The sequence below is a fragment of the Meles meles genome, chromosome 5 (assembly GCF_922984935.1).
Source record: "Meles meles chromosome 5, mMelMel3.1 paternal haplotype, whole genome shotgun sequence".
Taxonomy (NCBI): Eukaryota; Metazoa; Chordata; class Mammalia; order Carnivora; family Mustelidae; genus Meles; species Meles meles.
Window position 1 is genome coordinate 14289058 of NC_060070.1, and position 16774 is coordinate 14305831.

At 37.7% G+C, this 16774-nt stretch overlaps 1 protein-coding gene across 7 annotated transcripts; it reads left to right on the plus strand.

Annotated features, from left to right (window-relative positions):
* The first annotated feature begins 681 nt into the window (after window positions 1-681).
* On the plus strand, window positions 682-16190 carry MTRF1L (mitochondrial translation release factor 1 like). Of its 7 annotated transcripts, none has more exons than XM_046006630.1 (7): window positions 709-1062; window positions 5788-5867; window positions 7949-8132; window positions 8628-8791; window positions 9737-9854; window positions 9993-10085; window positions 11072-11182. In XM_046006630.1, exons 1-6 carry the CDS (start codon window positions 831-833, stop codon window positions 10037-10039), a joined length of 825 nt encoding a protein of 274 aa, XP_045862586.1. In that variant the 5' UTR covers window positions 709-830; the 3' UTR covers window positions 10040-10085; window positions 11072-11182. The 7 variants fall into 7 exon arrangements, 6 of the variants coding, with proteins under 6 accessions (XP_045862591.1, XP_045862590.1, XP_045862586.1 ...); XM_046006629.1 differs by lacking the exon at window positions 9993-10085 and adding an exon at window positions 12342-16182 and having other exon boundaries at window positions 714-1062; window positions 11161-11297; XM_046006631.1 differs by lacking the exon at window positions 9993-10085 and having other exon boundaries at window positions 11072-11207.
* The last annotated feature ends 584 nt before the right edge of the window (window positions 16191-16774 follow it).

The window sequence follows — 16774 nt, forward strand, 5'->3', positions numbered from 1 at the left end:
ACTGGTTATACTTACACCCTCCTAGCCATCCCTCTGGTGGGCTGCGAAAAGCTCTTTTGAAAATGCAAAGCATTATACCAATAATCTTCAATATCCCTGGCACCAATCCGCTATTTCAAGATTTTTGGAGGGAGATGGAGGTTGGGCTACCGAAGGCAGGACTCTGTGACGGTTTTGCTGCGCTCTGGTTCATCGGAACTTGGAATCACTCGATGTTTTAAAAGTACTAACGGTAACTCGGAGCGAGGAGGGACGGGCAGGAGACTCTGTGAGGAACGAAGTCGTTTGAAAGCCAGTAAATTTCGCGACACACAAAGGCTGGAAAGATTTGGGGAACTCACTCTCCTCGTTGCCTTCGAGCACCCTAGTCCCGTCCTCATGAACACGAGTCTTACCGTCGAAAAGAGAAGGAAAAAAAGGCTGTCCTCAGCCCCGCTAGCGGACTACACGGCCCTCCACTGCAGTGCTCGAGATCCTCATTCAGTGCTTGGGATGTAAAACCTCGACGTCAGAAAACCAAGCGACAACCTTCAGCGTCCCCGCCCTCCCGCCCAACACACCGCCCCTGCACGTTCGAAGAGGCGTTTCCGACCCAGCTTCTAAATGTGGATCACTTCCCGCTCCGCCCCCTTCCGGCCTCCGCGAATAATAGGGCGTTTAAATGCTTGCCGGAAGTTCCCACCGAGGCTTTCGGGAGGCCCTTTAAAATTGGCGCGTGCGCCGGGCTGGGACCGGTCAGTTCTCGCCGGTTTCGAAACTCCGCGCGGTGTCGCGAGATTCGCTGTACGAAACTTCCGGCTCTGGTTGACGGCGGTGGTTGCAGTTTAGCTATGCGGTCCCAGTACCTGCGGGGTGCTGCTCGGTGTTTGTGGGCCCGCAAGATTGTCAGCCCGGCCCGCCGGCACCTCAACTGTGGTAGCCTGCCGCTGGAGGAGCTGTTCGCCCGCGGCGGGCCCTTGCGGACCTTTCTGGAGCGCCAGGCAGGGTCTGAGCTGCTGGCGACGGCCAAACTGCTGAGCGAGAAGGAGCGGGAGCTGCAGGAGACCGAGCACTTGCTACACGGTGAGGGTCGGGCCCGGGGGGAACGGGATTCAAAGCAAATTCTTGACTCTATTTGCTTTTCCTACTATGCCGCTGGTCAGATGTTCACACCTCCCTTAGTTAGAAGTTGTTTACTCAGTTGCAGCCCTGTTTGGTTTGGATCAGAGGTCAAGATATAGTTGTGTGCATTCTCATCCCACTCTTTCGTGTTTGAGCCCTTATGCTCCCTTGACACAATGCTTTGCCCCCTTTTACAGAATTTAAGTGTATTGATTGCCTGCTCTCTGGTGGACGATCTTCAGCTCACCAAGGACAAGCTGTTATGGGCTTGAGAGCAGGGTTTCTCAAAGAGTGGTAGAGACCACCTGTGACAGTGCCAGGAGAGATGAATGCTAAAGCCAGACTTTGTACTCAGAATCTGAGACCTAGAAATTGGCGTTTTAACAAGTTTCCTTAGTGATTTAGTGTGCATTTAAACATGGATGGGTCCTAAGTTTCTGCATTTCTACAAGCTTCCATGGACCGCACTTTGGCTATCATGGCTCTAGAAAGGGTCACAGTGTATTCAGGGAGAGAAAATTAATAGTACAGCTGAAAGTGAGAACAGATTTCTGAACAGACACCTAGGGAAAGCAAGGAGAACTTGTTGGGAAGGCCTTGTGCAAAGATAAAGGTCCCTTCTTAGAGGATATTCAGAATAGTTTAACCTCTACTGATCTTTTACCGTACTCTAGGCTTTGCTTAAATATTTTTGTGTATTAGCTCATCCAGTTGACATATAGAACTATGAAGTAGGTACTATTAGTTTCATGCATCAGAAGAGGAACATGAGGAATAAACCTAAAATAACTCCTCAGGCTAAACAGCTTCTAAGGAAAGGAGTTTGGATTGGACTCACTCCAAATCTTAGGCTTTTAATCACTGTACTCTTTGTTAACCAGGGAAGGGAAGAGGTTATGGAGAGTGGCGGGTTGAGACATTTTATAAGGGTGGGGGTGTGAAATACTAATCTGAAAAGGTTGATTTTATCCTGTCGGCAGAAGGGAGCCTGCGGAAGCTTTTAGACTGCGGGAGTGAATGACAGAAATGGCTTTCTTGCTTGATTTGTGGTAGTTTCGAAGTCAACCTGGAACGGGATTGCAGATGCCATGGAAAACAGAGGATTAATGCAATAGTCTGGGTGGGAGTTAAGGAACATCTAAATTAAGTGATTTAAGAGAAAAAGTAGATGCCCCGAAGTGTGTGTTGGCGGGGGGGGATTCATTTACCATATTGGGAAAAAATACTTTTGGGGGAAAATTAACTTGGTTTCATAGGTTAAGCAAAGCTTAAAAATCAAATGGATCTAAGGTTTTAGTATATTAAAAATTAAGCTGTAGAGAAGAGAATGTTAGAAAATTGTTACTGGCAAAACACAACTCACCTTTATATAACGATAGAAAATATCATTCAGCAACTCCTGAGTTTATGTCAGACACCACTAATTACCAAAAAAAATATGGAACTACTTTTTAGCTTATAGCCTAGTGAAGAAGAGCAGTGTTTAAGAAGTAAAAATACGGGGCGCCTGGGTGGCTCAGTGGTTTAAGCCTCTGCCTTCGGCTCAGGTCATGATCTCAGGGTCCTGGGATCGAGCCCCGCATCGGGCTCTCGGTTCAGTGACGAGCCTGTTTCTCCCTCTCTCTCTGCCTGCCTCTCTGACTACTTGTGACTTCTCTCTCTCTGTCAAATAAATAAAATATTAAAAAAAAAAAAAGAAGTAAAAATACAAGTGGGTTTTAATTTAATTTATAAATTGTTTTAATTTCTGCAATAAACAGCAATGTTATAAAAAGCAAAAGGTGGCATCTAAATGGGTCTTGAAGAGAATAGAGGAGGTTGCCAGACAGTGCAAGAGGAGACTGAAGGCAGAGATGACTTGCAAGAAGAAGGTACCAAATTGGAAGATTAGGATATAGCAGGAGCACAGAGTAGGTATGGGTGTCAACAATGTAACAGAAACTTGAAACCAGACAGACACATGGTAACCCTGCCTGACAAAGAAAATGGATTGGTTCTTACAGACTGTGGGGAGTTAGCATATGTTTTTAAGCAGAGAAGTGACGTCTTTTTAAAGATTAATGTTGACCTCAGTGTTGAGAACGGATTGGGAATATTCTCCAGGGACCCTAGTGGCTGACAGGCCAGTGAGGAGGCTGTTAAAACAGTCCAAGAAGAGGTGGTGGTAGGCAGGGACCTCAACAAGACAGATCTGGTGGCTTATGTCCTGAGAAGAGTGAAGAACAGCCAGAATTCTAAGGAAAATGTTGAGCTTCTGGGTTTAGAACATGAGTGATACTATTAATTAGGGTGAGAATATAAAAGTTGGGTAAATTTTAGGAAAAAGATGTTTTGTGCTGAACGGGCTGCCATATTTAACTAAGAGACCTGTAAGCGCATTCAGATAAAGATCATAATCTAGGTGAAAAAAAAAACAACAACAACTGGCATACAAGAAAAACGGATTCTGAATATTCATGAGAACTCTGCATACCTTGATAAAGTAAAGTTCTGAAGCAGATGAGAGTACTCAGGAAGAATTTGTAGGGTAGAAATAAGATGCTAACAAAGACAGAAATACATAGCATTTGAGGAGCAGGCAGAGGAGGAAGCTATAAAAGATCAAGAAAGAACAGGCAATTGGGTTATGCACATTGGGGAAGCTGTGTGCTATGGTGAAGTGTGTAAACCTGGCGATTCACAGACCTATACCCCTGAGGTTAATAATACATTACACGTTAATAAAAAATAAAAAATTTAAAGAATAAAAAAAAGAATAGGCAGACCTTTGGGACCTTGAATAAGATAAATGAAGCTTAAAAAAAACAAAAACAATTAAAATTTCAAGTAAGGGATTGTTGATACCCGATTTAAAAAGGGCTCAGCTTTTCAGCTCACACTGAAATAGGCCTTTAGAATTGGCAGTTTTGTCATGGGTGGTTTTAATAAAAATGGTGTTATTAATATGATTATGAAATCCAGTGTAAGAACTTGAGAAGTAAATGAGAATTAACAAGAGAAGTAATAAACATGGTATTTAATCTCCTGAAGTTTGGGTAGGAAAAGAGGGGGTGACAACAAGTGGGTACTTGAAAGGTTGAAGAGGAAAAGGCCCTTAAACTTGTTGATTAGTAATACTGAGAAAGAACTAGTATGTTTCCATTGCCTAGGAATAACTATTCAGTTTAAACCCTCTAGAGCCAGTAGCCGCATTTGGCTGATGAGCACCTGTAATGTAGTCTGAATTGAGATGTACTATAAGGATAAAATAATAGATTTCAAAGAGCTACTTTAAAAAAATAATTTGTAATATTTTTAAAGTACATGTTGAAATGATAATGTCTTGGGTATACTGGGTTAATTAAAAAAAAAAGTCATATTAAAATTAAAATTACTTGTAGACCTTAATTCCAGTCTCCTTAGCCTTACAGAAGAACTGCATTTCAGAACTGAAAGGGACCTTGGAGGTCAACCAGCCCAGCTCCTTCATTTTTCTCAAGATAATGGAGACTCAGAGAAATTGTATATGTTGGCCTAAGAGAACTTAGTGGACTTAGAATGCATTTTTCCTTTTTCTGCTTCAACACATTTGGCATTTTACCAAATTTCTTCCATGCCAAATTCTTGCCACAATTTCCTGCCTTCCCACCAACACTTCTCATCATTCCTTACTTCACTGGTTGTGGTGTTGTTACCTTTCCTTGAGTTAATGCTTCCCTTTTTCTGCCCATCCCCCAAATAAACACAGAAACAATCTTTTAGTGTGCTACCATTTTAATATTTAATCACCTAGTGTTTTGGGTTGTTACTCTGTGAGTTTTTCCGCCCTAGAAAAATATGAAGAAACTAAAATTATCTAAAACCTTGCCTTGAGAGTACATATTACATATTATTATCTCTAATTCCCAGCATAGTTAGATCTTCATTAATGAACAGACATACAAACTGATACTCTGGACCAGTCCGATCTTTCACCAAAGTGAGTTCAACAAAGAGAGTTATGTGTAAGAGCTAAAAAAAATTCCTCTTCTCTCCTTTCTGTAGGTTGCATGTTGTCCATAGGATAGAGAGATGAGAAGGTATATTTTGTTTTTTTTTTTTTTGTTGTTGTTGTTGTTGTTGTTTTTTGAGAAGGTATATTTTGTAAGGTAAAATGAAAACTCAAAGATGAAGTAAGAGAGTAAAGCGAGTTGGGCAGGGAGTACTTCATGTAAATATTATGTGAACATGAGGCAGGATCTGAATAATTGGGTGGATATTTATTTTATATTAATGAAATATTTGCTAAAGGGACAATAAATAACTTTCTATTTTTTAATTCAGTTGTGATTTAACTGATGGAATTTTCTGTTCCCCTTCTGTTAGTGTATAGTCTAAGTTGGAAAACTAAAAGCATATTTGGATCTTTGGATATATCATATTTGGATATGAAGTTTCATAGAATTTCATAGAATAGTTTAATAGCTTCTTTATTTTTTTGTAGATTCTTTTTTATTTTACTTATACTTCTGTCATCGGGAAAAATGTTTAAGTTACATACTAATAAAAATGAATGCATAAGATGCTACTTTTAATTAATGCAGTTATTAAAAGGACAAGATGGACATTTATTTTTCCTTCAGCTACAATAATAATAAAACGACGACCTTGAATTCTGTTGGCAATTTGACATTAAGGAAAACTTAACCTACTGCTTTATTTTTGCAGATGAAAATGAAGACTTAAGGAAACTTGCAGAGAATGAAATATCCTCCTGCCAAAAAGAAATAACTCAGTTGAAGCATAAGGTAGGGGATCCTGCAGAGAATAAGCATTTGTACTATTACTTCTAATGAATTTTATTAGAAGTTTATAAAAACAACTCAGGAACCGAGTAGCTTATTAATATTTAGAATTATAAATTTTTTTAAAGCAGGAAAAGCATATTCCGTGTGGTCCTATTTTTATTATACCAAAAGGATTGGAGACGTGGGGGAAAAAGGTGACTTACATCGATAGGATTTTTCAGAAAAGCAATGAAATAAGTATCAGTATTATATTCCCCCCCACCTTTAGGTTTTTTAAGAGAGGTGAGAGTAGGGATAGATGATGGGTAGAAGAGGTTATGAAGCAGTGGTATATGGTGAGCTCCTTGGCAGCAGGAATATTTCTTTACTGTTTTGTCTCTGGCACTATTGGAGTGCCGGACCTAGAGTGGGCCCTTGGGCTTTTAGAACTAAACTAGAGTGCTTCAGTCTTTTATCTAGGAGAATCTGTAGGCATTAGATGAAGAGTAATCATTATATTGAATTAGAGCCACTCTTTGCTCATTCTGGAAACTAGAGCTTAAAGATTTACAGTAGTGGGACACCTGAGTGGCTAAGTCAGTTAAGCGCCTGCCTTGGGCTTGGGTCATGATCCCAAAATCCTGGGATCAAGTCCCTCACTGGGCTCCCTTCTTAGTGGGAAGTCTGCTTCTCCCTCTCCCTCTGCTGCTCTCCCTGCTTGTGTTCTCTGACAAATAAAATCCTTAAAAAAAAAAAAAAAAGATTTACAGTAGTTACCTCTGAGGATATAAGTAAAAGGACATGGCAAGGTGAGGAAGGAGCCCAGAAAAGGGGCAGCTTAATTTAAAGATTCTTTCTTTTATCTAAACAAATATGGACTCATCAAAAGTTAATGTCTTTACTACCCATTCCAGAGACCACTTCTGTTATGAAGTGGAAAGCCTCATGTAACTTGCCTTCTACCCATTTTCTAATTTTTTTGTGAAATAAAAGGACCTATGTATTAAAGGTTTCTGTTCATTGACTAGTAATGAACAAACATTAATTCAATCATTTACTCAAGATGTGAATGATCATGTTGTATTGGCATAGGCTAGAGAGATGGAGAAGTAGTAACAACTATAAGTCCAAACCAACACGAAGTGTGATATTTCAAAATTCAGGCAGATCTGGGCTCAAGTTCTAGTTCTTCCACTTTCTAGTTGTATGTTTTTGTTCAACTGTATTACTCAACTAAACTAAGCTTAGTTAAACTTAGTTTTCACATCTTAGGTAGATCTGTTAATGCTATCTTCCTAGGATTGATTTAAGAATTAAAGTATTTAAAGTGCTTAGCAGAGTACCTGTTCATTTATTAGGGGACCAATAAAATGTTGGTAGCTTTTCTTATTCAATTCACCTAACCTAAGAAGCTTTTATTCTGTATTAGTACTTATTGAAGGGTGAAAGGCATCCTAGCAGAAGGAGGAATGATCAAGGCAGGAGCATTTGAGTTCTCATGTCTGCTCTGCCAACACTTTTCTCTTTACCAAGTCATTTAGTCTCTGGTAACCTCACTTTACATTGAAAATAAGGGAAGTGGACCAGATCATACATCATTTCTTATGGCCTTTTTAGTCCCAGTATTACAAATTTCTCTTCCAAATTAAAGAAGCTTAAAAAGATACAGTTTCAACTTTTTTTTTTTCTTTTCTGCTGTACTAGGCTATAGATTTCAAAAAGATAGAGTCAGAATCTTCTTTTGCATTCTGCACACAATATAGTGCCCTACTCATAACAAATTCTTGCTTATTAACTGAATAGAGGACCCACATAAATTATACATGAACACCAAAAACAAACAAAACAATGCAGGGCTGCAACTTTCAGCTGAATTTTACAGCATTTTTAATATAGCTGTTACACTAATATTTTATAGAAGTTATACATTACTATATGGTTTTCATTGGCAAGATAGTTGAAGATCAATCAGCAGTACTGTTTGCCTAGAGAAACTTTAAGTAAATTGAATATTTAGCATCCTGCATCTAATGATTTAGTTTTATTTTTTAAGTTTTAAATAATTACTAATTATAGGAGGGGTGATATTTTTGTATTTACAGATTATTTTACTTTTGGTTCCCTCAGAAGAAACAGATGAAAATGATTTGATCCTGGAGGTAACTGCAGGAGTTGGGGGTCAGGAGGCAATGTTGTTTACGTCAGAGATGTTTGATATGTATCAGCAATATGCTGCATTTAAAAGATGGCATTTTGAAACCCTGGAATATTTTCCAAGTGAAATAGGTCAGTAAACTGTTTAATTCATTTTGGGAAGAGTACAGATTTAGTTTATCTATGTGTGTCCTCGGATAAGGGTTGGAAAGACCATGACTAAGCTTTAGAATTTTTTGATAAGGAAGCTTACCTGATTTTATGCTCATCATTTACTTAATAATTTTGAATGCAAATATACCAATTTTGAAGTGGCCTATAAAATGTTAATCATTCACTATTCACCGCTGAATGATTAATGGTCTTTTAAAGGTGGTCTTTTAGGTATGTCATTGAATCAGTTCATTAATACATAAATGCTTTATGTTTAGTGGTTATTAGCAGTCGAGGTATTAAGTATTAAAACACTGAGTTTCATGGGCTTGCTAAAGTTTTTCAATATGCTTTACATTCTGTATGCTTATATGGTTTTATAGCACTTTTAAATACATTTCAAGATGGTGGAAGTGATGGACAATTGCTTACAAATAGCAAGAATAATAATTCTGTTTTCCCAATATTTTCAAGGTGGCCTTAGACATGCATCTGCCAGCATTGGGGGTTTAGAAGCCTATAAGCACATGAAATTTGAAGGAGGTGTGCACAGAGTACAAAGAGTGCCGAAGACAGAGAAGCAGGGCCGCATCCATACTAGCACCATGACTGTAGCAATCTTACCCCAACCGACTGAGGTAAGGCGTCACAGTCTCCCCTTGGAATCGTGGGCCCAGCACGGTGCTTTGCCCCCAGAGTTATAACTCACTTTACTGAAGTGATATTCAGTACTAAATTCCTTTTCTTATCATTTGGCCTTCATCACATATTTTTTGGGGGGAGAATCTCTTACCTCCATCCAAAAAGTATAATTTCACAATAGATGGTAACAATAAAGATGTATAAAGGAAGGATGTAATCTTGTACTATTTATTAATTTTTCTCCACCACTAAGCTTAAAGGAGTTATTCTGAGATCATCTTTATAGGAGAAACATTATTAACCTACTTTAAAAAGGACTTAATACTGATTACTTTCATAACGATTTTTGCTTTATCTGATTTTTCCAGAGTAGCAAGAATCGTGTTTTAACAAGGGTAACTACTTAACAGAATTGCTGCTTCATAACCCAGTCACACTAAAATGTAAATCTCTTGTTACAGTGTTCATGCAGGGCTTTTGTCCTGTGCCAGTTTCCATATACCTCTCTTCTACCTTGAAATACGTTTAAGCCCTTCTTTACTTAAAATTAAAGTAAGCCTTCTCATAGTTCTTAAGCTAGCATTTTTTGTTGTTTTTTAAACTCAGAAAGAATCCACAAAAGCTCACATTATTAGTTCCTATATTCCCATTTCGAATATTAACTAAGTTCTTCTGTTCATGTGGTAAGAAGAGGGTAATTTACAGAGAAGTCTGGTTTTTGAGGATTTGGAGGGTTTTTGTTTTGTATTATATTTTGATCCACCACTCTTAGATGTTTTAAAAATGGTATCCTTCCAACTACTTTACGTTCTTAAAATTAAACTTTCTTAATATCAATTCCGTATGTGACGTATATTTATTTATAAATGGACAGTTCTTGCCTTTGAACAATTCATATACATGTGATATTTTTAAATCCTAATATTTCCTCTTGTGTATAGATTAATCTGGTAATTAACCCAAAAGATTTGCGAATTGATACTAAGCGAGCCAGTGGAGCTGGAGGACAGCATGTAAATACCACAGACAGTGCTGTCCGGATAGTTCATCTTCCAACAGGTACGCACTTATCCCTGCAACATAAAACTTGGAAGAAAGAAATCAAATTCTGAATAACTTGACTAATTTTCCACTGTAATAAATCCTTAATTACCAGAATATATACTACTAAGGATTATTATTAAATACTTTATTTAGAATCCTTAGATGCAACTCTGCAAAGCCAGGAAGATGGAAGGATCTAAGCCCATACTGGTGACCATGAAGAAAAGGTGTGGATAGTCCTTCCAGGTAGCTTCTTGAAGCTTACACTTTGTAAATATCACTATTGAAAGCAAATCCGGGCACCTGGCTGGCTCTGTCAGGTAGAGCATGTGAGTTTTGATCTTAGGGTCATGAGTTCAATACCCAGGCTGGTGTGGAGCCTGCTTAAAATAATAAATAAAAGGAAATCCTCAGAATGAAGTCATTGTCATGGGTAGTTCTTTGTCAGAAAATGCTCTACATCACTGGTTCTTAGCCTTCTTTGAAAGGAGGGGGACATGGACTCCTTTGAGAAAATGAACTCTTGAACTCGCTACCCAGAAACATGCTCACCTGCAAATTATTACACTTAACTCCAGGCCTGCTTCTCCATGAAGTCCACTCACAAACTTCCAGCAGTTCTGACTGTAGATAGGCAATGGAGATATAGCTAAACGTTTCTTAAGTCTTCAGTCTACTATCAGGGAGAACCAAATGTGCTTTACAGTCATTACTGCAGTGATTTACATGTGATAAAGCACATGGATAGCAAACCTCAGTTACCTAGAAAGAATACAAGAAGCTGTTGCAGTGCTCAGTCTCAAATAGGCATAATTCTCATGGATCAGCAGTGGTTTACAGGGATGGACTAATAGGTTTTTGATTTTTATGTTTATGGTTATGAGGAACTCCTCAAGTTATACTTTAAGATGATGTCTATGTAATACATAGTATGTAAACAGGAATAGGAAAAAAAGTGGATAAAAATCCTCATAAAAATATGAATAGTGACTATCTTTGGTAGGATTATTTTTGTTCTTATTACTTTAAAAAAATTATGGTGGCTAGCTAAGGATATGGGAAAATAATCCATATTAAATGATAAGTGCTTATTGTTCCATATGCCTGCTTTCAATATGAATATATTTTGCAGTTTAGCTTAAGCTTAAATTTTCATTTTCTGAGAACTCTATAAAAGTTATTTGTTAATAGTCTTCTTTTTTATTAGAGTTCTGTTTTCTCTCCTCATAAAGGAAGAAGAAAAGGAAAAAGTATTCCTTGATAAAAAATGAAGAAGATTTTCCTACTAAAACTCTTTAATAATTCTCATAACACTATTCAGGTGTTGTTTCTGAATGCCAACAAGAGAGATCTCAACTGAAAAACAGAGAGATGGCTATGAAAAAGCTACGTGCAAAACTGTACAGCATGTATCTAGAGGAAGAAACAAGGAAAAGATACAGTGCTAGAAAGATTCAGGTAAAACTGGACTTAAAAGATGCTCTGAAAGATAAAAATATTTTTAGATAACCCAGTTTTTATATATGTTAAAACTGTTTCAATGTATTTCTTAAAATAAGGAAATAATTCAAGTAGCTCAACCTAGGGGGTGTTATTTGTTTTATAGTAATTTTAAATCTCTGCCCTAGTTTCTATATTCAAAGGCTTGTTTTTTCAGACTTTTAATCAAAGTTACTAAAAAAAGGTATATGGAATCCCCACTTTTTTTTAATCCCCATTTTTTAATACTTTGAAAATTATGGAAGAAAGTTGGAAAGCAAGCTGACCTTTCTTCCTATTTGGTATTTAATTTTATAATTACAGAGCCCTTGGGGCGCCTGGGTGGCTCAGTGGGTTAAAGCCTCTGCCTTTCGCTCAGGTCATGATCCCAGGGTCCTGGGATCGAGCCCCGCATCAGGCTCTCTGCTTGGCAGGGAGCCTGCTTCCTCCTCCTCTCTCTCTCTGCCTGCCTCTCTCCCTACTTGTGATGTCTATCTGTCAAATAAATAAATAAAATCTTTAAAAAAAAAAAAAATCTTATAATTACAGAGCCCTTTATTAATTTCTTTCTAAGGGAATTCACTACTGCATCATCACTGAAAATGATCAGATTAATTCACAGAAGTTTTAGATATATATATATATATATATATATATATATATATACTTAACTACCATTTGAATACCATCTCTGCTCAGCTGAATGTATACATCATCATGGTGTAGTAGGTATTACTTGTTTGTATTTTATGGATAGGGAAGCTAAAGTTGAAAGTTGAAATAAATGAAGTCATAGAGCACTGAAATGGCAGAGAGAAGGTCAAATGCTATAAATGTGTTGGCCTTTAAAGCCAGTATTTTGTTTTTCTATTATGTTCCTGTGTTATTTGAGGATTCAAAATGTTTAAAACTTGGTTCTTACATTGTGTTTTAAATTATAAATCAAGAGCTTAATCTCCAGGTAAGTTAAATTTACAGGTTTAGTTGCCTGAATCTAACTGTATCTCATATCTTTTTATATAGGTTGGAACTAAAGGAAGGTCAGAGAAAATAAGAACATATAATTTTTCACAGAACCGGGTCACAGATCACAGAATAAACAAGTCACTTCATGATCTTGAAACTTTTATGCAAGGGGGGCATCTACTGGATGAACTTGTACAGTCCTTGAAGGACTATGCTGATTATGAATCTTTAGTAGAAATTATTTCCAAAAAAGCCTGACTTATTATTAAAGACTTTTATAGCTTGTGAAAATTCACAGCAGATTACATTGTGTGTTAAGTACTCACTAGTATCCTCTTTAAAAACATGAGTTAACTTAGATAAACACACAGAAGTAATGTGTGTATTTTTAAAACCGATAATTTATATAAATCTTCTCTTAGTGTATTAGTAAAAAATATACAATACAAACATGATTCTGGTTATATATTTTGGACTCTTCCTATGAGAAGTACACAGACAAAAACTACTTTATTTTATGTAAAATGTTTAATAAATGATCACAAATTTAACTAATGAAAAACTTCAAACATAAAATAATATGATAAATACTGTATTAGTCAAAGTCCAATTCAGAGGCAGAAACCATACCATGAATTTGAACAGGAATAATTTTGATAACAAGGACTTTTTAACTTGTAATAGGATAAGCTATTAGGAGATAAGAGCAACTCGTATACTAGGACTGAGAAAGAGAACCCAAGGAAAGAACACCTTTCGAAGGGGCTCCCCAGAGGTAGAGTCAGACCTACTTGAGAGACCGTGGCTTTGGCCCACTTAACAGGAAAGTTCCCTGGGCCAGAGCTGGTCTGCAGGTGGTAATGGATCAGGCCTTGCAGACAGAACCTCAAACCCTCGGAAGGGTAAGCAAGCAGCTTCCCACCAGGGTGTCCGCAAAACGGTTAAGCATCTGTTTGTATCTGCGTTAGTCAGGATTCTTCAGAGAAACCGAACCAATAGGATACATGAGACTTATTAGGAGGAATTGGCAGGTATGACTTGTGAAGGCTGAGTTCAAAATCTGCAGTGTGAGCAAGCAGGCTGGAGAGAGTCAGGGGAACTGATGCTGCAGTTCCAGTCCCAAAGCAACCTGCTTGAAGAACTCTCTCTCACTCAGGGGAGGCCAGTCTTTTTTCAGGCCTTCAACTGTTTGGATGAAGCCATCCACATTATGAAGGGCATTCTGCTTTACTCAGAGGTCATGATTTAAATGTTAATTTCATCCAAAAACACCTTACAGAAACATCCAGAGTAATGTGGACTAAGTATCTTGGCACCCTGTTAACACATGGTCCTAGAGCACCCTGGGCAGCTGTGCCCCCAGATCAGAAACAAGAAAAGAAACCCCTTCCTCCTGCATGTCCTCCTACCACCCCCTACTGACAAAGGACGCAGGTCCAGCTGCAGCATCACAGAGTAGGGCAATGACAGGTAATTTGTTGCCAAGGGGCAACAATTGGGTAACTGGCACAAACACCCATGTGTTACCTAATTTCAATAATGCTTCCGTATTTTCTTGGTGTTAGAAGTTACAAATATCATTAAAATATTTCCACTTGCATTGTTAAAAATAAGGATATTCTCCTTAACCATTTACTATCACACTAACAAAATTCACAGTTATTCCCTAATATCTTCAAGTACCCAATTGAAATGCCCTCAGTTCTCCCCAGATACCTTAATGGACTTCAGACCAGGATCCAACTAAGGATCACACATGAAATCTGGTGGTTACATTGCTTAAGTCTAGAACAGCCCTTCCAACTGCCACCCCTTTTTTTCATGACATTGCACAGATGGTCATTTCAGATTAGGCTACTATGGTGTCATTTAACTTGGTCCTCAAGCACAGTATTACCTACAAACTGGAAGTTAGAGCTTAAGACTCCGCTAGTTTTGCATACTCCCTTTCCTCATTGAAATGTACACTAAAGTCAGGTTTGAAGGCACTGATGTGCTGAGACAAAAAAGATTCTCTAAAATACGATGACAGATGAGACAAATGACTTCACCTTTGTGAAAGGAGAATTATTGTTTAAAGTGAGATTAAAGCTGAATCAGCATTTTTTTCCGGAAGATTGATAAGTTTAGTGGCTCTTATTTGCCATGGGATTCCTGGTTATGATTAGCTCTTTTGTGAGAAGTCAGCCCCAGAGAAGTAAGGCCTAAAGGGGAAGGAAGCCTGGGAATGTCTGATTGAGGCCGCACAGCTATAAAGGACCTCTTGGTATTGACGGGAACACTGAGTACTGTACTTGATATATCAACAGGAGACGGCCCATTATTCTCCCAGGGTAAGAACTACTACAGACAACAATGGGAGACACCCCATTTCTCCCAGTGTGAAAATCACTACTACAAGGAAGAGTAGTAAATTCAACTGGTTTACCTAGTGAAGAGGAGGGGATACCAAAGGAAGAAAGAAAAGAACTGTAGGAAAAGTCCGTTATTCCATAAAGAAGTGAGAGAAGTTGGAAATACTGACTCAAGTTTTTGAAAATGTGAGATACACAAAGGACTACAATTACAAGAAGAGCTCTACCTGGTAGATAAGTGTTAAATTTATAGTAGTTACAACAAGGTAGGATGCCCAGAGGGAAAAAAATGATTTAATTATTAGGGCTATATGACTGAAGTGTTAAAAGAATTACAAGAAATTTAGTTAACTTCCCCAGTTGCATGCCTTTCTCTATTTGCTGCAATCTATAGTAGAATGAATTTTTGTAAGCATATATATACACTACATAAATTTAAAACAGTTTTATTGTGGGCTAATGGGTTTCTTTTCATAAGTCAACCTGTATTGATTACCAAATTTCCTTTAGAGCCCTAACTTGTGCTAACTTTCAGAGTAATTTTCTCTTGCTAGTTTATTCTTAGGATTTTAAAGCTGGCCAAAGATTATCAAATACATCAGAGAATTTTATTTTGAGAAAAATCCCTCTCCCTTGTTAACACTCTGCTTATGAAAGGCACTCTACCTTCACCAGAACATTTGATGAAAATTGTTTTCGGTGACCTACACAACTTAAAAATACAACAAGTCCTGTTCATTAGACCATATTCTGTTCTGCAAAAAGCCCATGCAACCCTGTGTTTCTCAGTTTGTTTCTTTCGGTTTCCTTAGGACATATCTACATGTTACTAAATATTACAACATATTATTACTGAATTTCTCTTGACCTAATAGTTAATAATTAGAACAGTTGGATTGAGATTATGAAGGGTCTCAAATGTTAGATTTCATTTGTAAATAAGCTATTAAAAGTTTAGTTATTTCCCCCCTTACCTGTCTCCACTCCCCCATTCCCAACCCCATGGGAAGGTATGAGAGCTGAACATCTCATAATGAAGTCGGAAAAGACCTTTTCATCAATTTTTAAACTTCCTGTCCATTAGAACATCACAGCTGGTTAGAAATCATCACAGTACCTACATAATTCTAACAATAAGTTAATAGGTGTTTTATGAACGCATGCAGAGTAATTGGCAGATTCTGGTCTGTGAACTGACATTGGCTTCCACTTCACTCACTAATCTAAATTAGTTATTCCTAGGTTAACAAATGTAATTTTTGGAACCTAGGGAAAGATAAAAGTAGAGGAACACAGTCTTGGCATGAAGCCTACTGGAACACGAAGTCTAACGTTTTAAGGGCCTTGGAATTTGCAGCTGTCTGCACAGACAATACATCTATACGGTCATCTTCATTATAAGCCATGCCTTGTTGCTCCTATCTGCCTTTGCTTATGCTGCCCTCTCTGCCTAGAACAGACACTTGGCTTACCTCAGCAGACTTCAAGTTCCAACCTAAAGGGCATTTTAAGCCCTGGACAGAATTAACTGCCCTTCTTTGGTATTCCACAGTACTTTACCATACCAGATGACAACATTACAGCAAGGTAATAACCTCAGTGGTTTACCCCTATCTCAGGACTGTGTCTAATAAGGAAATGGGAAAGAGTGGGTCAGGGAATAGAATAAGCATGTATTGCCAGACTTCTCACATTGTCTCATTAATGGACAAAAAGTCGTTTACTTCATTCTTGTTTCCTCAGGACCCAACATTATGCTACAATAGGCACTAACCAGATGTCTAAAAGGCAATTATATCTAAAGTATTTGTCTACAAAGCTGATGTTCAGAAAAAACAGAATTTAATTTCCAAGTGGCCTACAATAGCAGTTAATCAAAACTCATTCAGCTGGAATAGCAATTTTGAAGAAGCGTAAACAAAACAATCACTATACTTAAAATTTAACTTGTCATATTCCTCTATAACCTATTTCTCACTGCGTAATCTCCGTTTCTTTAATGGCACTACCATTCTCCCTCTCTCTCAAATTTAAAATGTCCTCTTTAAAAAAAAAAAAAAAAAGGTTCTCTTTTCCTCACATGCAGTTTATTGCTAAATCCTACTCTCTTAAACATTCTAATAATCCTCACTGATT

Coding starts and splice junctions, on each gene's coding strand:
- MTRF1L (XM_046006629.1), top strand. CDS start 831: ATGCGGTCCCAGTACCTGCGGGGTGCTGCTCGGTGTTTGTGGGCCCGC. Junction 8,792..9,736: donor TCTTACCCCAACCGACTGAG/GTAAGGCGTCAC, acceptor TCTTGTGTATAG/ATTAATCTGGTAATTAACCC. Junction 9,855..11,160: donor GATAGTTCATCTTCCAACAG/GTACGCACTTAT, acceptor AACACTATTCAG/GTGTTGTTTCTGAATGCCAA.